At 34.7% G+C, this 25,151-nt stretch overlaps 1 protein-coding gene across 1 annotated transcript in view; it reads left to right on the forward strand.

Annotated features, from left to right (window-relative positions):
- The window catches only part of EIF4E (eukaryotic translation initiation factor 4E), a 41,322-nt gene extending 23,342 nt beyond the window's left edge, over window positions 1-17,980 (forward strand). Inside the window, exons 2-7 of the mRNA XM_004009683.6 lie at window positions 652-758; window positions 6,081-6,176; window positions 8,931-8,994; window positions 9,698-9,811; window positions 12,497-12,636; window positions 14,719-17,980. Coding sequence (XP_004009732.1) covers window positions 652-758; window positions 6,081-6,176; window positions 8,931-8,994; window positions 9,698-9,811; window positions 12,497-12,636; window positions 14,719-14,833 — 636 coding nt within the window. The 3' untranslated portion in view covers window positions 14,834-17,980. The remainder of the gene's footprint in view (window positions 1-651; window positions 759-6,080; window positions 6,177-8,930; window positions 8,995-9,697; window positions 9,812-12,496; window positions 12,637-14,718) is intronic.
- Window positions 17,981-25,151: the final 7,171 nt, after the last annotated feature.

The following is a 25,151-nucleotide window of genomic DNA, read 5'->3' on the forward strand; positions in this document are numbered from 1 at the left end:
TGTACACCTTTCCCGATTTAGAAGATTTCAATTCAAGCTGGTGTCCAGCTTTTTTCCTTAGGATCGTTTGAAAATGACAGAAGTTGCTCAACTTTATAAAGTTACCATATATCATAACAGTGTGACATGAAGGCAAGGATCTGTGTAGTATTGCCTTACTCATTTTATAAAGATTTTTTGTGTGTCATGTAATATAGTTAATTATGCTCTCCAAACTTTAGTTGAACTGGCCCTTCCCACTAACCACCCCTGCCATGCACAGCACTTTAATGGGATGTTAAAGATACTTCATTCTCCTATTTTCCATGGTGTCTAACAATCTTATGTTAAATTTGTAATTGGAAGATAACAATATATATTTTAAATTTGAGAAACATTTTGCTCTTAATGAAGAGATGCTAGAAGAGTCTAGTGCTTTTCTTAGAGTTTGGCTAGTGGTCTACTTTATCAAATGCTTCTCCTATAATTCATTCTTTAAAAAAAATGTTATGGACAGTATTGGTTAAGATTTATTTAGAGTATTGCTGTCATAGAGATTAAGTTTTCACAACATTGTAAATTAACTATATTTCAATAAAAATGTACAAATAAATTTCTTAATGTTATTTCTTCATGTTAAGAAGTTTATAATGTTTAATTATTTTCCACTAGGAAACCACCCCTACTCCAAATCCCCCGCCTACAGAAGAAGAGAAAACAGAATCCAATCAGGAGGTTGCTAACCCAGAACACTATATTAAACATCCTTTACAGAACAGGTAAGCTTTCTGACACATAGATTTTTTGACTTGGGCAACAACATAAATGGTGAATGGGACAGGTTTGGAGGGGAAGGTTAGAATAGACTGGTTTTAGGTATGTTAGGTTGAGGATTCCATTTTCACTTTGATGACCCACATCTGGCAAGCAGTTTTATGTGTGAATCTTGCGCTCAGGAAGTGTAACTTTGAATGGTAGTTGAAACCATAGGAGTAAATGAGTTCTCTTAAGTGAATCTGACTCACAACAGAGGCTTGGAATATTAGCACATGGGGATTTTTTTTGGGTAAGAATGGCTATGAAGATAACAGACGTGGTGCAAAGAGAGAGGGGGTTGGGCAGGGATGAACTGGTAGTTTGGAGTTAACAGATGCAAATTATTATATAGAGAGAGTGGATAAACAACAAGGTCCTACTGTATAGCCCAGAGGACTATATAGTTAATATCCTATGATAAACCATAATGGAGAAGAATATGAAAATATATATACAGATGTATAGCTAAGTCACTTTGCTGTACAGCAGAAATTACCATAACATTGTAAATCAACTGTACTTTAATAAAATTTTTTAAGAATGCCTGTGGAAGAGTATAGACATATATACTGCATAAACTAGGGCAGAGTGTTAGTCATGGAAACCAAGAAAATGGTTTAAGGACAAGGTACAGCATATATGCCCCAAAAAGGTCAAATATTCATTGGATTGAACAATAAGTCTTTGCTAACACTGGAGAAAGTTAGTAGAGTAGATGATAGAAAAAGATTGGTGTAGTTTGAAGAGTGAATAGAAATATACAAATGTATAGAGCAGGAATAGACAATTTGAAGGATAAAGTTGAGATGGTCTGTGAAGAAGAAAGAACCTAGGGTATGTGGAGTCTGGATATTGGTTGGTTTGTATTTTAAGAGAAGTTTAGAAGAGGAAAAGAGAGTTTAGGATGAGTTAAGTTTTCATAGTTGCAATGTAGTAGTTTAATACTTCAGTATATGCTTTTTCCTATCTCCACCCTACCACTTCCCAGTATGTGCTTTTACTTAATTATCTTTCTTGTTTATCTGATAAAACTTAACTTTAATTCACTGAGAGCTGATGGTGGGAACACTTAGAAACATTGTAAGAATCTGGAGGAAAGTAAATTAGATAAATTAACTTTCAAGGATCTGTAATTCCTTTCATTCCCCCTCTCCCAGACCCTATAAGTCTATAATTAGGTTTCATTTATCTGAAAAGTGTGTTGTTCCTTTATGTCCTTTTTTTTTCTTCATTATCATTGTAGACCTTCTGAAGTAATAGTCCAAATATGCTTTAGTAGTTTTTTCATAGAAGGTGGGTGATTCAGCGTACCCTCCAGGGAGGAACAAGTCAGTTCTCTAGATACTGTGGATTGTCAGCCAATGTGTGAAATACCGAAGGTCGAATAGTTGATAAAAGGAAAAAATTCTTTCTCAGGAAAGATTGTGCCAAACTAATACTAAGTTGGACAATTGATGAGTGGCAGTTTTATACAGTTCATCCTAGCAGCAGTACTAAAACCTTTAAAGTATTTTCCCCCCATCTTTTCAGTGGTATCATATAAAAAGCTCACTGTTTTCTCTCTGTGAACACAGTTCTTCATGTTGCTGTTATTGTGGGAGATCAAGGCATATATCCGTCATAGCTTAAGATGAAATCTGAGATTCCTGAAAGGTGCCCTTATCAGTGAACAAACTGATTAAATCCTAAAATGAAGTCTGTGAAGATTTTAATTTCTCTATAATTTCTTATTTCTTGTGTAAAATAACATCACATTGAAAACTGTTCTAAGACATTTTTGGTTCTGATTTTGGTGATTTCTTCATTATTTACTTTTTGTAAATAATTTTGTAAGGAATTATGTTTTCTTTAAAATAAAAACCACTATCGTATTATAAGAACGATTAAATCATTGAGGCTCTAAGTATACAAAGTTTTAAGTTCTCTGTTTTTCCCTGATACCTTCTTCCTCATTTTGTTTTGCTCCACTCCCCAAAATAGTCTGTTAAAAATTTGGTTTGTATTTTTCCAAAACCTTTCAATGTACATATATATACTTTTTTAATCTATACAGATTGCAGATTGCCATACTATTAAGTCTTTATTTTAATCCACAGCTTTGTTTTAAATGAATATACAGTCATATTTTATCAGGCTTACATTAATGAGTATGCAGAGTTTTTAAATTTACAAACAGTACTAATGTATGCATCCTTTTTTTTTTTTTCTTTTTGCACTTGTGTGAATATAGTGGTATATCTATATGGTAAAATTTCCGAGTTCTTAGGTTTAAGACTGCTCATTATCTACCTTTGTAGACACTGCCAAATTATCCTCCTTTATCTGCTTAGACTTACTGATTTCTACATCCTTGCCAACTGGTACCGTCAGTCTTTTAAATTTAATTGCCTGTCAGGTTGGTTCTAGCCTAATTTGCGAAAACAATGTCTTATTGTTTTGAATGTGCATTTCTTCTATTGAAGTTTCAAACAGTTTTGTTCAAGACAATTGCTTATTTGTGTTTTTACCTGTGAGAAGTCTGTTCAGTTCTTATTGTCTGTTATTTTCTTTTTGGTTATCTTTTCAAGTTTATTTCTAAGCATTGTACATTAGGGATGCTAACCGATCCAAGGGGGGATTAGGTTGAAATACACTTCCAAATCATTTGTCTTTTAACATTGTCTAAAGAGTTGTGTTATTTTAAAGGTTTTTTTATTTTCATATAATCAAATGCCAACTTTCCTCCATGGTTTCTGGGTTTCATGTCAGTCTTAAGAGAATTTTACCCACATATTTATCCTTTTTTTTTTTTAACCCACACAATTAACACATTTAATAGTGGCCTAGAAGTCTTCTTGCATGTATATATTATGTTTATTATATTTTTAAAATTATTTATTGTAATTATTTAAATCTCACTTCTTTGGGCTCATGACCCCTTTACATTCTTAAAAATTATTGAGGATTCCACAGTGTTTTACAGGTTATATAGATTTTCATCTATTTTCATTTGCTATATTAGAAAATCTCAAAAAATATAAAATTACATATGTACTTAACCCATTGCATTTTAATGTAAATGATTTTTATGGAAAAAATTTATTCAAAATAAAAAATACATAATGAGAAGAACAGCGTTTTTGTAAATATGTTCAAGTGCCTGGCTTAATAGAAATCAGCTAGGTTTTCATAGCTGGTTCTGCATTTTCAAGTCTTTGGAGATACGTTGTTTCAGAGGAAGTTTAAGGATAAAATATGACCTCAAATATACCATGGTTGGAAAAGGAGAAATTTTAATGGCCTTTTATAATTATGAATATCTCCTTCCTTTGATACTAGGTTTCTTGCAGGTTAGTTGCAATAAAGAATCTGAAACCACATCTAAGAACTTTTTTCTACTCTGTTGCTTTAAAATCCATTGATCTGTCTTGCATTTGAAATATATATATCCTTCTTCACTCATGAATACCACTGGTCATTTAGAAAATACTGGTTCAGTGAGTCTGTAGACCTTAATATTGGCATTTTTTATTATATGATATCAAAACAATAACATTATCATTACTAAATGTCCCAGAAATATACCCAAGTTTTGTTAAATTGTCATGCTCAGTGACACCTGCAGGCTTTCCAAAATTCTGATTTTTCTCCTGAAAGCTTAAATTTTAGCTACATGCTCACTCTGTTCATTTTTCAAGACGTAACCATGATTGATCAGCCTATTCTTCCAAGTAAAAGTGGTGTTCTTTGAGAAAGCGACTAGTTCTCCTCACAACTCAATGCCTAAGCATTGTCTTTGGTATGCAGAAGTATTTTTTGTGCAGAAAAAACATGTGCACAGATTGAAATTTAATAAAACAAGTATTTTATTACTGCTTCATCAGTGGCATTCTTACAAGAAACTGGCAGTTACTCTTCTGAGAGTTGATTATAATACAGGAACAGTGACAAATGGTAGACATGGGTGCCACTGTATGATTCTTGTTATGTACATCACTGCTAGGTTTACTGTTGTTTTTGCATCATCAGTGAACATGTTAACACAGTGAAAAATAAAATATCTTAGGACTTTTATGAAATAGTTTTTACTCATCAGTGCTCCTGAAAGGGTCTTAAGATGCCTAAGGGGATTCGTAAACCACATTCTAGAACTGTTGATAGGCACTTATGATGTTTCCAGTTTTCCAAATTTAAGAACGTTATTGTACAGATATTTTTGCTTAGTCATCCAGTCATTTTCTAGAATAAATCTTTAATGGCTGCAATTTTTTTTTAATGGAATGGAATTTTATTATTTTCAGTTGAAGTGTAACAATTTCAAATGTACAGCACAGTGATTCAGTATTTGTATGTATTGTGAAATGATCATAATCAACATCTATCACAATACATACTTATAATATATTTTCTTATAATGAGCGCTTTTAAGATTTAGGCTCTTCACAACTTTCACATTTGCAGTGCAGTGTTATGAACTGTATTTACTCTGTTGTACGTTGCATCCCCATGATTTATTTTATAACTGGAAGTTTGTTCCACTTGACCCCCTTCATGCATTTCCTCACCCCTTTGCCTCTGGGAACCACCAGTCTGTTCTCTGTATCAGTGAGCTTGGGGTGGGTTTTTCTCCTTTTTTAAAGTTTTTTTTAGATTTCATGTATAAGCAAAATCATATAGTATTTGCTTTTCCTGTCCAGTGTGTGATTTATTTAACTTGTTACAAAGTCCTATGGTCCATCCATGTTGGAAATAGCAAAATTTCCTTCTCTTTTATGACTGAATAATCCATTGAATATACACATTCATACATACATACATATTTTCTTTTTTCACTCCTTGATGAACATTTAAGTTGCTTCTGTATCTTAAGCTCTTGTAAAGCTGTACTAATCATGGGAATTCATATATCTTTTTCAAGTTAGTATTTTCATTTTTTCAGATAATATCCAGAAGTGAAATTGCTGGATCAAATGGTAGTTCTGTTTTTTTATTTTTTCAGGAAAGACTGAATTAGTTTTAGAAATCCAGGGTACAGTACTTGATACTGTATGTTTAGTAGTTTTTCTGCCTTTGCTTTTTCAAAATATTTTTTTCCTTGATCACGGGTTGGCAAATACAAATTACCAGGTAGGTGTTGAAATGCATCTCATTTTATATGTCTGAAATTATCAAGCATTAATCATGAAGTTATAAAATATATGTCTACTTGAAAACTCTTCAGACAACATTTTTATTAATAAGTGAACTCACTGCTGCTTTGAACATGGATGTGAAACTTCTGTTGACACTGACTTTCTGTTTTTTAGATGGGCACTCTGGTTTTTTAAAAATGATAAAAGCAAAACTTGGCAAGCAAACCTTCGATTGATCTCTAAGTTTGATACTGTTGAAGACTTTTGGGCGTAAGTAACCATTTTAGGATGTTTGTTTTATTGTGTACATTTTTATTTTAAGTTGTATTCGCAAAAAGAAGGGTAAGGTGAACAGTTGATATTTACTTTTTTGCTTGTTCATCATTTCACAACTGTTAGAATTGGTGATTATTTCTCAACAGTTTTAGAAAGCTTCCATCTTGTCATCATTTAGCTCTGCCTATTCTATTCCTTGTCCTAAGATATCATTCATTGAGAATCCTTTATTGTCACTGGAACTTCTGACAACTTTTAGGACCTTGTCCCCTTTCTTGGTTACCTAGGCAAATTTGCTCTATTTTTATTCCAGAGCTTTCTTAGGAAAAGAATGCTTTTCTTAGCATTTCTGCAGATTCTTTTTTGTATAAACTGTGGATTTCCTGTGATAAAGATTCTGAGATTTCAAAGGCTGAACTGCTCATAAATCAGGGTTTGTCAAAGAATGACAGTATCTGTGATGATAGATAATTTTATTGCACTTTGTAAATAAAACTTAAGAATACTTGAAATATTTTTGAGATTTTGTTTCAGATTTAGCTATATAATTTAATTTAGAGCTATAAAGTTCTGTGCAAGAAGTTTTAGAATATTGATTCTTTAAAACAGTTTAGTTATGTCTTATTTGCTTGAAAAATATTTAGGGAGAAACTGTTGGAGAACATGAAAGATACAGCTTATTAAAAACATGTTTAAGAGCTGTAAGTTACCTAGCAGTTATCTAAGTATTCTAATTTGTTCAGTTCGTGTATTTTGGATCATATCAGTGATGTGATTCCTGTGTTTTAATGTTAATACTTGGGTGTATCACACAGATAGATTATGGTTAGAAAATTGTAAATTAATAAATTATGATTTAAAATTTTATACATATGTATACTTCCAGCATATTAGGCATTTAGTGTGCATATGAATCACTGAAAACAAAGCATAGAATAATTAAAGAAAACTATGTTGAGATCACTTTGGTAAGAAAACTATGTTGAGATCACTTTGGTAAGAAAACTATGTTGAGATCACTTTGGTCGCTTTTAATTGAACTTATGGGTTTTGTTTTTTTTTTTAATTTAGTGAAAACATTTTTAAAAAATGAACTACATTTGAAACTCCTAGTAATTCATAGGCCTAGTTAAATTATGGTTCTGTTTTGCCCTTCATCAAAACATTGAGTGTTTTTCTTCTCTAATTGTATTTATTCAAGAGTTTTATGAAGCATAATAGTCTCCAGTATCCTGTGGAGGAGGGGAGAGCAAGAGTTCTGAGCCATTCTCCCAGTGAATAAGATTTGCATTTATCTAAGTTTGTTTGGCTGTCACCAGTTTTACATAATTATATATTTAAGTGACCTCTAATTAGAACATGACGCCACAGTTTTTAGGTATGTTGTAAGCAATATTATTGCTGAGTGGATTTTTATGCCATAATTGAAAGGTAAACCCTTAAGCTTTCTGTCTTCGTCACTTAGTTTCTCCCTTTTGGGGGACAAATTTAATGAAACAGCTATTGAGGTTTTTTTTTTTTTTTTTTTTTTAATCTAGTCTTGTCTGTAGCATTAGGATTCTATTTAAGTGTGCCATTAACAGATTCTAATTGTAAACTTAGTAAGAGACCTTAGAGCATGATTAAGGAGAAAGAAGACAGCAGAAAGAATCATTGGTCTTTTCTACTTTGAACGCCATTGAAGAATGTCCCTTCCACACTAGACATTAACTGTATAGAAGTGGTGGTTCTAATTCTGTAGTTACTGTTAGTATCCATGTCTCTCTTCTGGCCTAGTGGAATCTTGTCAGTGATAATCTAGTTTGGAAAGAGTTACTACTAGATAGAATAACCCAACAAGCTGTATGCTGTCTTAATGCTCTCTCATTCAAATTGGATTTGTTGTTAAACTGTGAGATGTCATCCAGAGAATCCTTGACTCTTTCTTAAAACTCTACTTGAAATACTCACAGACTGGGTTAAAATAGCAGTAAGAAAATCTTAATAAGGGAAATAACCATCCGTGTGGTATTATTGCTAGTTGTATAAGATCATCACTTTGGATCCAATCTAGCATTCTGCCTTCAGGCTAGTGGAATACCTAATTCATCCCAAATGTTAATCTGTTACATTGCTATTTGGGAAATAGTTTAGAAATACACATTCTGTGGTTCCAGCCTGTATTTAAGGAATTAAAATTCTAAGAAGTAGGATGTAGAACTATTCTGTCTTTAAAAGTTCCCCCAAAGATTATTGTGCTTGCTGACTTAAACTAGTAATAGTGTGTAGTGTTTGGGGACTGTTGATCTTTTCCGCTCTTTGGTACTTTCACAGATAATAGTAATGTTGACTTAGTTTAGTCATGCAATCCTGATGATCAGGGAGTTTTGTCTTACTTTCTCTAGATTTGTCTTTTTGTGTGTTTAAAATGGCTTATTAGCCTCCTGGATTCTTTCATTTACTTAAAGGCATCTGGTACCTCTCTTCTCAGTTTCTTGTAATAATATGTATATATTAAGTTAACTAATGCACCAAAATTGTCAGGATAAAATCACTGAAGATATTTCTAAAAATCATTAGATGTTGATTCTTAAAGCTGACTGTTATTAAGATCTGTTTGGTCTGTTTCAGAAATTGACTCCATAGTGGGAAAAAAGTAAATGAGTTTTTATCTTGTTTATTTTTATCATATTCTCTGAATGTACATATAAACACCTAAACTCTACACTACATTTTCTATGTTTATAATTGTTCTTTTCTTTTACCTAGTCTGTACAACCATATCCAGTTGTCTAGTAATTTAATGCCTGGCTGTGACTACTCACTTTTTAAGGTATGCTTAATTGGTGACTTCATATATTTTTTATAAGACTGGACCATTCAGGTATTCATTAAAATCTTACCATGAACTTAGAAATAGTTAATGTTGTGATGCTTGGAGAATAATTGTATTAGCTTTACCATATTTTAGCATAAGTATATTTTGGCTTCTTTTAGTATAAATAATTGAAATTAAGTGAGAATTTGGCGGTATGGACACATACTGTGATTGATTTTGAGGAGATCTTTGATTATCCACTCTTATTTCTTCTTTATATACTTGAGTAGACCGAAGTGCAGTTTGTCAGGAGTATGTGCGTCCTTGAGATACTTATATGAGTTTTGTCAGCTGTTAGTGGGTGGGACAGTCATTAGCTCTCTGAAGTGGTATAGCTTTCATATGTATTTTTTAGATGTAGAAATGTGCATGGCTTCTAAAAGGTGTCTGTTACTCAGAACCTCCAAAGTATATTACTTTAGAACCTCCAAATTAAGTCAAACCCCAGATTTGATAGCTATTAAGTGCCCTAGTCAAGGCTCTGTTTTTGCAATCCCATGCCTCTGGCTTTAAGTTTTGTGTGCTTTCGCACTACCTCAATAACAGTTTTATGAGTATAAAGTAAACAATTAACACGGTTGTTGCTTACTGTTTTTAGTCATTATCTTAAGTTAAACTAACAATATTGTCTCATATTGTTGTACCCCTAACCTTGTAGGATGGTATTGAGCCTATGTGGGAAGATGAGAAAAACAAACGAGGAGGACGATGGCTTATTACACTGAACAAACAGCAGAGACGAAGTGACCTCGATCGTTTTTGGCTAGAGACAGTAAGGTTTTAAAATTATAAAGCTGTTTTTGAATACTAAAACTTTGTTGTTGTTGTTCAGTTCAGTCGCGTCCGACTGTATGCGACCCCATGAATCGCAGCACGCCAGGCCTCCCTGTCCATCACCAACTCCCGGAGTTCACTCAAACTCATGTCCATCGAGTCAGTGATACCATCCAGCCATCTCATCCTCTGTCATCCCCTTCTCCTTGTGCTCCCAATCCCTCCCAGCATCAGGGTCTTTTCCAATGAGTCAGCTCTTTGCATGAGGTGGCCAAAGTACTGGAGTTTCAGCTTTAGCATCATTCCTTCCAAAGAAAGCCCAGGGTTGATCTTCAGAATGGATTGGTTGGATCTCCTTGCAGTCCAAGGGACTCTCAAGAGTCTTCTCCAACACCACAGTTCAAAAGCATCAATTCTTCGGCACTCAGCTTTCATCACAGTCCAACTCGCACATCCATACATGACCACAGGAAAAACCATAGCCTTGACTAGATGGACCTTAGTCGGCAAAGTAATGTCTCTGCTCTTGAATATGCTGTCTAGGTTGGTCATAACTTTTCTTCCAAGTTGTTGTTGTTATTCAGTTGCTAAGTTGTTTCTGACTCTGTGACCCCATGAACTACAGCACTCTAGGCTTCCCTGTCCTTCACTATCTCCCATAGTTTGTTCAAACTCATGTCCATTGAGTCAGTGACACCATCCAACCATTTCATCCTCTGTTGCCCTCTTCTCCTCTTGCCTTTAATTTTTCCCATCATCAGGGTCTTCTATAATGAGTCAGCTTTTTGCAGCATGTATCCAAAGTATTGGCGCCTCAGCAGCAGTCCTTTCAGTGAATATTCAGGGTTGATTTCCTTTAGGATTGATTAGCATGATCTCCTTGCTGTCCACAGGACTCTCTTCAAGAATCTTCTGCAGCACCACAAGAGTCTTCTCCAGCACTGCAGTTGGAAAGCATCAATTCTTCGGTGCTCACCCTTCTTTATAGTCCACCTCTAACATCCATACATGACCACTGGAAAAACTATAGCTTTGATTATACGGACCTTTGTCCGCAAAGTGATGTCTCTGCTTTTTAATATGTTGTCTAGGTTTGTCTAGGTTTGTCAGGTTGTCTAGGTTTGCCTAGGTTTGTCTAGGTTTCCCAGGAGAAAGTGTCTTTTAATTTCGTGGCTGCAGTGACCGTCCACAGTGATGATGGAGCCCTAGAAAATGAAATCTGACTCTTGTTTCCCACATTTTCCCCATCTGTTTGCCATGAAGTGATAGGACCAGATATCATTATTTTCGTTTTTCTGAATGTTGAGCTTTAAGCCAGCTTTTTCACTGTCCTCTTTTACCTTCATCAAGAGGCTCTTCCTCTTCACCTTCTGCCATTAAAGTGGTAGAAAACTTTGTTCCTTTTTTGTTGGTTACTCAAAGAGAAGATAAGGATACCCACTCTAGAAATCTAGACCAGCACTTAATTTTGTTCTACCATGTGAATGAATCTTGTATACTTTTTACATACTAGTACAGTAAAATGCCCTGCTACATATTACAAATCCAGAAAATGATTGGCAGTTGGCTGACTTTACACGATAAGGTCATCCTTGTCATTTCATTAAGTTCAGAATTGTGGTAACTTTCACATTTTGTATGATACAAGTTTTTACAGTTCTTAGAGTATTGCTTTGTGTACTAAACTTTTTAGATTCGTGAAGGAAATAGTGAAATTGTAGCTTGATATCATTCAGCTTATATGTTGTGATATAATTTGGAACTTTTGGCTTCACACGACATTTATTAAATTGAGATACTAGATGTTTTCTCTAGTGAAAGGTTTTAAACCCCAGGGTTTTAAGATCAGGGATTATAGTCTTTTTGTATCTTGAACACTAGTCTGGTCTGTAGTTAGCATATTAAGCGTGCCATATGGCATGCACAGTCTTAGTTCCCTGACCAGGGACCCAACCTGAGCCCCCTGCCGTGGAAGCTTGGAGTCTTAACCACTGGACCACCAGGGACGTTCCTGGTTAGCACTTACTAAATTGAGCAATAATAAATATTTCAGTAAATGGCTTTTATTGAGGAAAAACTTAATTTTTTTTGGGGAGAGATTATCAGTAAATACCATTTTAGAACTCTTTATTAAGTCATTTCAGTTTTGCAAGATGACAAAAGTTGTGGAGACGGATGGTGGTACTGAATATATTTAATGTCATTAAACCTTAAAAATGGTTAAAATGGTAAATTTTATGTTATGTATTTACCATGTATATATTTTTTAATTAGGGAAAGTTCACGAAAAGCAACAGGAACAGGAGGCATTTCATCCATGAGCAGCTTTTTCATTTATTCCATTAAAACTTGTTTACTGGCAAGTGTAGCAGCAGAGCAAATGAATATTAATAATAATTCACCTTTTTTGTGCCCTGACATCAGTTGCCCAGTTTACTGGAAAAGTTATCAAAACTGTTAATGTTTTTGGTATTAAAGAATCAAATTAACAATTTTTTAAAGGCAGGAGGACAATTATATATATATATATATATATATATATATATATATATGTATATATATAAAACCCTTCATTTTAAAAACTTTCTTAGCTTTGTATATAAATATATGAGACATTTTGCAACTTAAAGAAGCTGTTTATAATCTGTTGAATATAATTTGAAATTGAATTTTTTCTTTTAAGCTGCTGTGCCTTATTGGAGAATCTTTTGATGACTACAGTGATGATGTATGTGGAGCTGTTGTTAATGTTAGAGCTAAAGGTGATAAAATAGCAATATGGACTACTGAATGTGAAAACAGAGAAGCTGTTACACATATAGGGTAAGTTTTGCTGTTTTTTACTTTTAAAATAGATAACTAAAAGCAGAACTACTTTTTTAAAAATATGTTTATGTAGATCATTATTTTTCTTGTTTTCATGAACGCTTTTATAACTTTGAACAGCTGTATTGATATTCTATGTCTGGTTCGTCCTTTTTCATTTCTGTAAAATTTCTTTTTCCTATCAATGGAGTATAGAATCACTGGAACACTGTTTTAGCACGTCACATTTTATTTATCAAATGAGAATGTGTCTTTTCCTTAATGTACTTTAAAAACCACAGTGCTTATGTATAATACTCAATATGTTGGTGAATATTGGCAAATGGTATATGTGTATTTTGCCACATATGTGTACACTTACATGAAAGTTCCATTGAGATGTAAGTGACAGTAGCTTGGTTTTGTCCATGCTTAAAACCTACATGTATATATTTTAAAACTTTTTGGCAAATATTACTATTTGCAAAAATTGCTTATCATTTTTTCCCCCTCAAATGTCAGTCAGTGTTAATTTTTACTAAATTTAAGTTAGTAAAATTGAACTTTAAATTTTATATTGAAATTAAGTATACAGGTCATAGGTCTCAATATGTTTGATTTGCCCCTTTGTATGTTGATTTTTCCAACAGTATGAATTCTGTGAACATAATTCCTTTCTGTATTAAAAGATGTGGGGATTTTCCAGGTTTCATTTTCCAGAGGGTTTCTATAAGAGAAAATTGATAATTGATTGTCATGATATTCCTGATCTTTTTGTCAGCATTGAATCTTATCGATTGTGAGGATCTCATATTTCTTTGAAAATGCATTAAAGGAATTAGATATGAATTTCTTTCCTTGGGAAGATTTTTAATTGTGTCAGTGTTAACAATTTTTGAAATCTTTATTTAAACATTTGACTTCAGTTTTTCAAGGAAGGATATTTTTCCGCCCGTTTAAGCTTCATGGCTCAGTGCTCTTGCTTTCTGGCATTTTTAGTGATTAAGTATAATTGAAGGTACATTGCATCCTAATGTCAACTTGATATTAATTGTAATTTTAGTTATCACAAAATTATTTTTAAATACCTTATTCTAGGGAAGGTACTGAAATCTTCTGGAGGATACAGTATGAATAAATTTTCCTAGTATACTGGAGGATTCAGTTCCATGAAAATATATATATATCTTTATTTTTGTTTCATTTGGTGCTTATTTTAAAATTTTGCTATTCTCAGATACCAGATTTCTAGCCTGACTTATGATGTTCTCAGATTATATGGTGATCTGTGCCCAGTTTTACCTTGTCAGCCTTATCTCTCATATTTACTTTTCTTGCTAGCTGTAGCCACTGAGCTTTATTTTTATTTCTCAGCCTTCAGATGTGCTTAATTAATTCTCTTAGCATTATACTTTTGACCTCATAAATTTTAAAGGAGAGATTTCTTTGATTTCCAGGAGATTAGATCCTTCTTGTTAATGATATTACAGCCCCTGTACTTACCCTCCTTGATACTCATCATGTTTGTCCTTAAAATAGAATCACATGATTTGAAAATATTACAAATTGCCTTCGAAGTGTTTAATTTTTGAATGTGCTTTCTTGTCAGTAATAGATAAGGTAAATGTAATTGCAGTAACATAAAATATATACTAAAGTTTATATGTACAATATAATTGAAGCATGTTAGATCAAAAAATTAAAATATGTGCATGTAATTGATTATATACAAATTAATTTTGCATGTGATATAGCTCCACCATATGTATTTGTGATTATTTGTTTGGAAATAATCAAATACTCTAAACTATAAATACCATAACCCCAGGGACTGTCCCTGCTTTGCTTATTATTAATTTATTGATAATTAAATTTAGCAACATTTACCACAGTACCTGGTACATAGTAGATTCTCAAATATTGGTTAAGTGATTAACCAAGATTGTAGTGAAAAGGAAGAGTATATTTTGTTAAAAGGAAAATGTGCAGTTTCTTATTTCACGCTCCAGGTTTTTTTTTTTTAGTAAAGAATAGTATTGCTGGATTTGGGGTGTATGTTTGAATAAAAATTAATGGCTACTTTTCTTTTTCTTCCTATAGGAGGGTATACAAGGAAAGGTTAGGACTTCCTCCAAAGATAGTGATTGGTTATCAGTCCCATGCAGACACAGCTACTAAGAGCGGCTCCACCACTAAAAATAGGTTTGTTGTTTAAGAAGACACCTTCTGAGTATTCTCATAGGAGACTGCGTCAAGCAATCGAGATTTGGGAGCTGAACCAAAGCCTCTTCAAAAGCAGAGTGGACTGCATTTAAATTTGATTTCCATCTAAATGTTGCTAAGATATAAGAGAAGTCTCATTCGCCTTTGTCTTGTACTTCTGTGTTCATATTTTCTTTTTTCTTTTTTTTGGCTAGAGTGTCCATTATCTCAATCAAAGAATTACAGTACACATCATCCCCAGAATCCATAAATGTGTTCCTGGCCCAGTCTGTAATAGCTTAATAGAAATAACCATTACAAACACATTTGACCCATCTACAATATTAAAAAAAAAGAACTTGCATTTCTGTACCTTACAAGAGAATGATTTTGTTTACGTTCCATTGTATGCAGGAGCATATTTTGCTGGTTTGAAAGAGTATGATGCATACAGTTTTCTGGCAATTTTCTTTGATTCTTTTTACAGCATTATCTGTGCTGTACTTCTTGCTGATGGCTGCTAGATTTTAATTTATTTGTTTCCCTATTTGATAACATTAGTGATTCTGATTTCAGTTTTTCATTTGTTTTGCTTTAGTTTTTCTTTCTCATGTAACATTGGTGAAGGATCCAGGAATATGACACAAAGGTGGAATAAACATTAATTTTGTGCATTCTTTGGTAATTTTTTTTTTTAACTTAAAACTACAATGCTTTGCTACAAATTTATGCATTTCATTCAAATCAGTGATCTATGTTTGTGTGATTTCCTAAACTTAATTGTGGATTATAAAAAATGTAACATCATAATTACATTCCTAATTAGAATTAGTATATCTGTTTTTGTATCTTTATGCTGTATTTTAACACTTTGTATTACTTAGGTTATTTTGCTTTGGTTAAAAAATTGGCTCAAGTAGAAAAGCGGTCCCATTCATATTGAGACAGTGTACAAAACTGTAAATAAAATGTGTACAGTGAATTGTCTTTTAGACAACTAGAATTGTCCTTTTATTTCTCCATCTATGTAGAAGGAATTTGTATTTCTTATTGCAAGGCAGTCTCTATTGTGTCTTCTCTTGTAGTGTCTTCCACATGAATAGCATAAGTTTGGAGCATTAGTTTGGTTATTTTGTTTATTTTAATTTTTAATAAATTGAATAGGTAGCATCATATATATGAAATTAAATTGATGTGGCTTTTTTTTTTTTAATAAGGCGCAGTCCTTTAGGCTTAGGTAAATAATGTACTCTTAATATCTTAAAACTCATGAAAATTGGAACCTTGATGCATCACCATTTGATTGGTAGGGATAGTAGTTACAAAACTTGGTTGTTAAGATGTTCTTCTTTAAGTGTCAAAATAATAACATAGGGAAAGACTTGTAGGTGATGGGGGTGTATGCATTAAGAATTTTGTTAGTGTTGCTGTCTAAAGAGAATTGGAATAAACAGGTTATGAAGACTCATATTTTTAATGATAAACTGGTGTATGGCTTTATGTAAAATTGAAAACTTGATCTACTCTTTAAGCAAATTTGAAAACAGCTTGTTTGTAATGCATAATTGTATATTTCAGATTCGATAAAATGAAATATAACTATTGTAGACAGAGTGAGCTGAACTGTAGGTAGAATAACCATTAGTTGAGAGGAAATTTTGTCTCTAGATGGTGATTATGAATTAATCATTTAAAACTGGTAAGTTTGACAAAAATCCTGTGTAAAATAAACGTGAAATTAATAATACTGATTTTATTGAAGAATTTAAAACAGTTTAAAGGGTACCACAAGCTACCATCTGAGTATTCTCAATACCACAAACACCCCTTGTTCAGTATTCTATAAATACTGTGTCTTTTATATTTATAATCTCAATATATGTACCTAATAATATCTTGTTTAAATTTGGGTGATTGGTTAAGGTGACTTATTGTCTTTTGGTATATGTAGTTTGTGAGCACTTCAAGAGCTTGCTTAAAAGTAACAGTGGTAGTATTAGTATGTTGGCAGTGGGTGGCATTGGAGGAATGCATCAGAAATCAGTGCTTTATTAATTCTAGCATGCAGTCCATTTTAAGAAGTATCAGCCTATGAGAGTCGAGAAATAATGCATTAAATGTACACAGTTCTAAATTGTTAAGAATCCTAATTTATGGCATTTTATTATCCTCCTTATTATCAGCTGAGAATCACAATTGGTTTTAAGTCTTTTTTTCCAGTGTGTGTGGAATGATTCTGAGTGTCTTTGGCAAATATCACTTAAATATCACAATAACTTGCAAATATTTATAACTATTAGCATCTTTTCTAAATATAAGATTAGATTGTACATGATTTTCTAATTTACTTTTTCCTTTCTGTTCAACAGGATATTATAGCTTAAATATATTTTCATAATAGATTAATAAAATAACCTTTAATGGATAATTAGTATTTCATCATAAGGATATGCCATATTTCATTTAACCAATTTAATTGTTAAAATTCTAGTTCTTCAGAAGGATTTGAGTTATACTATGAACGAATCAAAAAGTTAAAATCCTTACTTAGTACTTACTGTATGCCAGGCAGTATTCTAAGCACTTCACATGCACTTTAACCTGCACAATAATCCTTCGATGTAGGTGCTCTTATCCCCTTTTTACAGATGAAGAAACAGAAACAGTGAGGATTTAAGTCACTTAGTATGGATTTGAGTCCTAGAAATTTTGTTCCAGAAATTCTGTAAAGCACATGAAACAGTCTCAGAGGTGTGGAGCCTACCTCATGGGCTACAGTAAATTGTACCAGATTGTAGTCAGTGTATATAGGTCAGAACATTTTAAATTTTACTTCCTTTGATAATGAAACGTATAAGAGATAGGGAATCCCCTGAGGGTACTCTGTTCACACTCAGTTAATCATTTGGCTTTTTTTCCTGAGAACATGGAAACAAAGGTACAGGAGTTTAGAGATACATAGATCAAGTGAATATTTTCATATCCGGTTTTAAGTATCTGTGTCCTGTTATCTTCTAAGATAAATGGCAAAATAAAGTGAAGCTTTCAAGTTGAGATTCTTAAATGCTGAAGTTTGCATTCAAAAGGATAATTTTAATTTACTAAGGCAGTGTGATAATGTGATGTTTTACATTTTAAAATTAAAACAAGTTAATGACAAGTCTCTGTGCTACTTTTTATCTAATTGTTGGATTGGATTGTCTTCATTTACTGAGTAGAAGGGAAAAAGACCTGAATTTTCTCACTCAAGAGTTAGACCCGGATAAATGGAAGGTTTCAGATCCAACTGACGTTAAGAAACAAAACCCTAGGTAGTGCTAGCAGGTGTCTCTCTAGACCAGTATAGAAACTGAGTATCTAGAAACGTCTACAGAAATCAGCTATTGCTGTGACATTGTGTGTGTGGAAGTTGCTTCAGTTGTATCTGACTGTAGCCTACCAGGCTCCTCTGTCTGTGGAATTCTCCAAGCAAGAAGACTGACTGGAAGTGGGTTGCCATGCCCTCCTCCAGGGGGTCTTCCGACCCACGAATCACGCCTATGTCTCATGTCTCCTGCATTGGCAAGTGGGTTCCTCACCTCTAGCACCACTCGGGAAGAAGTATGTGAGATATATATATATATATATAAAGTATATTTGTGACAGGAGTGTGCATTTTGGGGTTTAAACCTGCTCCTCTATCACATACAGTTGGAGAGACACCACTCTTAGGTTGTCTTCAGTAGCCAGGATCAGCTCATTTGCCCATCAGTCACTAAAAACAACCAGCTTGTTATCTCTACTTTTCATTTCAGGCCCAGTCTGTAGCATCTTTCAATAATACTTTTATATCTTGCTTACTGTAAATTTCAAAGTAGACATGAGGTAGTCATCCTAACACCTTGGATAGTTTCATGTTTTAATATTCATGTGATTATTTTACTGCCAGAAGCAAAAAAACTGAAACTGGGTGTGAGATGAAATGTGCTATGCCTTTCCCAATTCACAGGAACCAGATTCCATGTTTTTAATCTTGCCCCCTTTTACTTCTGAGCTTATAAATTCTTAATAGTCTTGCACAGAAGTTATGTCCCTACTTTGTCTCCAAAAAATGCATTTTGAGTACCTCAGTTTATTGTGCTGTAGATGCTGGATGTACAGAAGAAAACAAAATAGACTGGTCCCTGCTCTAAACTTTTAAAAGCAGGTATCTATTAAAAATAACTCTATATTTCCGTGGTTTCTGCAAATAGCTTGTATTATTGTAAAAGAACTACAGTTTCTGTTACTAGGGATTAGTCTAGAGGTAAATGTAAAACACCCTTTCAACACTAACTTACAGCAAGTCTAAATGGATCACACTACGTAGGAGGACTCGACCAAACCCTCATGTGTAAATTACAGCTTTTGCAAGACTTCTGCTTTACATTGCTGAAATCTGTATGACTGTCCAAGTAGTTTTGTGGATGTGGCTCTTTTTCAGTTATGAAATTTTGCTTTTAAAAGCTTCGTTATTTTAGCATACTTTTGAATTTGTTGAAGCATTTTCAGTGTGATTGTGTCTGCTTTGATATGGTTTTGTAGATAACAGTTCTCCGTTCAGCCTGTTTTTTTTTTTTTCAGTGTTTGACCAGACATAACACATAACCTATTTTGACTACAGAAAGGTAGTCTTTCTGCAGAAGGTGACAATTTCCTACCTTCTTCAATCCTACTTTTCTTTTTCAAGGTACCACTCAAATTTCTTATATATGTCTAAGAATTTTCAGTGCATACACCAGGTACGTGTGCCTTTTTTTTGGACCCAGATTGTTCAGCATTGCTTTCTCATTTAATAATCTTGGAAAGTTCAGTTTTACATGTCATAACATATAAAACTTTTATATTCTAGTGATTATATGAATGTATGCCTTGTTGGAGGACTGGCTTCCTTCCTTGCTTGCTTGTAATTTTTGCGTTCACAGTTTCCCAGTGTAAATTGTAGTCTTATCTTTGCATAGTACAATTTTTTTGATATGTGCAAAAAAAGCAGTTTCCTTTTTGTTGTTGTTTAGTTGCTAAGTCATGTCCAGCCCTTTGCAAGTCTGGGCTGAAGCCAGCCAGGCCCCTCTGTCTGTGGGATTTCCCAGGCAAGAATACTGCAGTGGGTTCCCATTTCCTACTCCAGGGGTCTTCCAAAACCAGGGATCGAACCTGCATCTCGTGGCCAGGTAGATTCTCTACCACTAAGCGACTTGGGAATCCCTTTTCTTTAGCACTCACCAGATGGCCCTTAGTCTCTATGCATTCCAAACCCAGACTGTTCTAATGTACATAAAAGGATCATCTTCAACGTTGTAGTTGTGTTCTACAGAATGCCGCTTAGCAAGTTTTTCAGTTTTGGTCCTCATGATATTTTTATGATCGATACTGTTTTATTTTCTTCTAATGAGCCAGTATTGTTTTAAAATAGAAGTAAAATAGTTCTCTAGATTGAACTTCTTCCAAAGGATAAGCATTAAGTTGTTAAATCTGTTTTAGGCCTATAAACATTTAAAAAGCTTGAATCAGCACTGATAACAGGACCGAGTTTTGTTTTGAAGCCTCAGATTGAATTTAACTTTGCAGTTTTTTTAAATTGAGAACATTTCCCAGATTCATCTTTATATTGTTATAAAAAGTTTCTTTCAGCACTTGTTCTGATTTTAAGAATGTTTGTTTTTCATAATTCCCATTTTGCACATTTTTTCTCCTTTCAGAAAATCATTCTTTACCTTCTCTTCATGCTTTTTTCAAGTGTTGCTATTTTATAAGAATTCTGTCTTTAAATGTTCATATCTTCCATCTTTACTATTCTTAGGTCATGCGTAGTGTCACTTTGTGACAGTAGCTTCCAAATCTCTGTCCTTAGCCACGACCTTCCTCTTGTGTTTCAGATCCATGTTTCCTCGTGCCTACTGAACCTCTTGTCAGGGCAGCAAACTATACCTCATAGGTCATATTTGGCACGCGTTCTGTTTTGTAATTGCTGTAAAGTTTTATTAAAACGTGGACTTGCCCATTTGTTCACGTCTTTTTTTTTTTCCTCTTTGGTGTGTGTTCTATAATGACAGTTGACTAGTGTGACTAAGACAGGCATACAAAGTGTAAGGTAATGCTATCGGGACCTTTGTAGAAGTTTGCTGATCCTTACTCTAAACGTATTTTGGTGACAGTGTCAGTAAATGTAAATGTCTTAACCTGTTTCATTTCTTTTTCACTTCCAGCAGGCCCCTAACCCCATTCCCACCTGATGACTGCATTAATCCAGTCAACAAAGTGTGATTTGCCTCGATACCTAGTTTTTTCCTCTCTGCTTGTCCTTGAGTCCATTGCAGTTTCTCTTGATTGTCCGTGGTATTGTCTGGCTTCTTAGCTTAAAGACATGCCACTGAGCCCTGTTTTACGTTTTCCATGTCCTCAGATGCTCATTGTTTATCTGTATGTTAAGATTTCTTTTACTTTCTGAAAAGCAGCCAAGGTAACCAGAGGTCTGTAACTGGGAAATACTGGAGCTTATGTACTTGTTCTAGAATGATGATAATTGGGATTTTAACTATAAAAGTGATTACACAGTAGTTTCTTCATTTAGCAAAGCTTTAGGACTGTCTTAATACATTTTTTTGTGTTACCTAAAGCAGCATGTGGTATGCTTTTCTTGCTTTATTATAGGAGGTGAAAAAATAAAGATAGAATGTTAGAAAAAATTAAGCCAGAAGTGAGGTTAGCATGCAAAATGCATTACATAAAGCCCATTCTAATCAAATAAAATGGAGAAGCAAGTCCTTCAATGATGCTGTCATGCTTGGGCAGTTGCCTTTTGTAGGACACAATTTTTGTGTTTAGTATCCAGCTGGCTAGATGGTCGAAGACAGGAGTCAGTAGATGCTCCACAGTAAAGGTGAAGACTGCGTGGCAGCCTGCTCTGGAAAAGTACACACATGCTTTGGTGTCCGATAGCCTCACTTCACATTCTAGTTCTGCAGTCTATTTGATGTATGAACCTAGTCGAGTGAGTTGAGATTTCTAAGCCAGTTTTTATCATCTCTGAAATGAGGAGTGATACCTATATCAGAGGGCAGTCATGAGACAAGATTGGTTGTATATAGTTCAGTGCTTCAGCTCAGTTCAGTTGTTCAGTCGTGTCCGACTCTGCGACCCCAAGAATCGCAGCACGCCAGGCCTCCCTGTCCATCACCAACTCCTGGAGTTCACTCAGACTCAGGTTCATCGAGTCAGTGATGCCATCCAGCCATCTCATCCTCTGTCATCCCCTTCTCCTCGTGCCCCCAATCCCTCCCAGCATCAGAGTCTTTTCCAATGAGTCAACTCTTTGCATGAGGTGGCCAAAGTACTGGAGTTTCAGCTTTAGCATCATTCCTTCCAAAGAAATCCCAGGGTTGATCTTCAGAATGGACTGGTTGGGTCTCCTTGCAATCCAAGGGACTCTCAAGAGTCTTCTCCAACACCACAGTTCAAAAGCATCAATTCTTCAGCGCTCAGCTTTTTTCACAGTCTAACTCACATCCATACTTGACCACTGGAAAAACCACAGCCTTGACTAGACTAACCTTTGTTGGCAATGTCTGCTTTTCAACATGCTATCTAGGTTGGTCTTAATTTCATGGCTGCAGTCACCATCTGCAGTGATTTTGGAGCCCCCAAAAATAAAGTCTGACACTGTTTCCACTGTGTCCCCATCTATTTCCCATGAAGAGATGGGACCAGATTCCATGGTCTTCGTTTTCTGAATGTTGAGCTTTAAGCCAACTTTTCTACTCTCCACTTTCACTTTCATCAAGAGGCTCTTTAGTTCCTCTTCACTTTCTGCCATAAGGGTGGTGTCTTCTGCATATCTGAGGTTATTGATATTTTTCCCAGCAGTCTTGATTCCAGCTTGTGCTTCTTCCAACCCAGCATTTCTAATGATGTACTCTGCATATAAGTTAAATAAGCAGGGTGACAATATACAGCCTTGACGTACTCCTTTTCTTATTTGGAACCAGTCTGTTCCATGTCCAGTTCTAATAATTGCTTCCTGACCTGCATACAGATTTCTCAAGAGGCAGGTCAGGTGGTCTGTATTCCCATCTCTTTCAGAATTTTCCACAGTTTATTGTGATCCACACAGTCAAAGGCTTTAGATAGTCAATAAAGCAGAAATAGATGTTTTTTCAGGAATTCTCTTGCTTTTTCGATGATCCAGCAGATGGCAATTTGATCTCTGGTTCCTCTGTCTTTTCGAAAACCAACTTGAACATCTGAAAGTTCACGGTTCACAAATTGCTGAAGCCTGGCTTGGAGAATTTTGAGTATTACTTTACTAGCATGTGAGATGAGTGCAATTGTGTGGTAGTTTGAGCATTCTTTGGCATTGCCTTTCTTTGGGATTGGAATGAAAACTGGCCTTTTCCAGTCCTGTGGCCACTGCTGAGTTTTCCAAATTTGCTGGCATATTGAGTGCAGCACTTTCACAGCATCATCATTCAGGATTTGAAATAGCTCAACTGGAATTTCATCACCTCCACTAGCTTTGTTCGTAGTGATGCTTTCTAAGGCCCACTTCACATTCCAGGATGTCTGGCTCTAGGTGAGTGATCACACCATCATGATTATCTTGATCGTGAAAATCTTTTTTGTACAGTTCAGTGTATTCTTGCCACCTCTTAATATCTTCTGCTTCTGTTAGGTCCAGACCATTTCTGTCCTTTATCGAGCCCATCTTCGCATGAAATATTGCCTTGGTAGCTCTAATTTTCTTGAAGAGATCTCTAGTCTTTCCCATTCTGTTTGCCTCTATTTCTTTGCATTGATCGCTGAGGAAGGCTGTCTTATCTCTTGCTATTCTTTCGAACTCCGCATTCAAATGCTTATATCTTTCCTTTTCTCCTTTGCTTTTCGCTTCTCTTCTTTTCACAGCTATTTGTCAGGCCTCAGACAGCCATTTTGCTTTTTTGCATTTCTTTTCCATGGGGATGGTCTTGATCCCTGTCTCCTGTACAATGTTACGAACCTCCGTCCATAATTCAACAGGCACTCTATCAGATCTAGTCCCTTAAATCTATTTCTCACTTCCACTGTATAATCATAAGGGATTTGAATGATGCTAAAGCTGAAACTCCAGTGCTTTGGCCACCTCATGCAAAGAGTTGACTCATTGAAAAAGACTCCAACAGAGGATGAGATGGCTAGATGGCATGACTGACTCGATGGACGTGAGTCTGAGTGAACTCTGGGAGTTGGTGATGGAGAGGGAGGCCTGGCGTGCTGCAATTCATGGAGTCGCAAAGAGTCGGATATGACTGAGTGACTGAACTGAACTAAATGGTCTGGTGGTTTTCCCTACTTTCTTCAATTTAAGTCTGTATTTGGCAATAAGGAGTTCATGATCTGAGCCACAGTCAGCTCCTGGTCTTGTTTTTGTTGACTGTATAGAGCCTTCTCCATCTTGGCTGCAAAGAATATAATCAGTCTGATTTCGGTGTTGACCATCTGGTGATGTCCATGTGTAGAGTCTTCTCTTGTGTTATTGGAAGGGGAGTTGAAGAGTTCAGTGGTTGATGCAGAGCAAATCTGTAATGAGTTTTAGCTTTTTGTAGGTCTTCCTTAAAAAAACTCCTGCAGTGTACGTCATGCAGTGACTGACACTGCAGTAATTCTAGCTTTTATAGGATTGTTTTTTAATAGCCAGTGTAGGCTGGTAAAATGATGCAAATTGCAATTCCATAAACGAAATTGTGTATGGGGCTTGACCACAGTTTGAGATCCAAGTTTATAATTCAGCCCATTGTATATAGTTCCATGGTGTGATGTTCTTAATCTAACAGTTTCGGTTGGATGTGAGTTATGTGTTAACCCCTCAGGGTGGCTATATGTATGTATCAAGTTGTATTATTTATAATTTCTATTGTTGTAAAGCCATTGTATGGTTTCCTTGGGCTGAATGTCCTTGTATTCTCGTATCAAGGACCCCTGAACTAGGGGAATGGTAGGGGCTGCATACTCATTATCCTCAAGTGAAATTTGTAGGTAATATAACTTGCTTACCACTTATTTAAGAAAAAAATTCCCTATCTACAATAATAGAGCTAATAATAGAATAAGAGGGGAAATTAGAGGGAAGTTTCTAGGAAAATAATTTTAGCTCAAATGTAATTATTTAAGGAAAGTAATCAGATATTTGAACACATACCCAGTATCAGTGTGAACATAACTCTAAATGTAAGTTAGAAAATTACTATGAAATGGTAAACAATGCTTAGTTAAGTTCTAGACAAAAGTATGCCTTTTTTTCATGTTATACAAGATATTTCTGGAAAATTCAGTATGTTAAA

The sequence above is a fragment of the Ovis aries genome, chromosome 6, assembly GCF_016772045.2.
Source record: "Ovis aries strain OAR_USU_Benz2616 breed Rambouillet chromosome 6, ARS-UI_Ramb_v3.0, whole genome shotgun sequence".
NCBI lineage: Eukaryota > Metazoa > Chordata > Mammalia > Artiodactyla > Bovidae > Ovis > Ovis aries.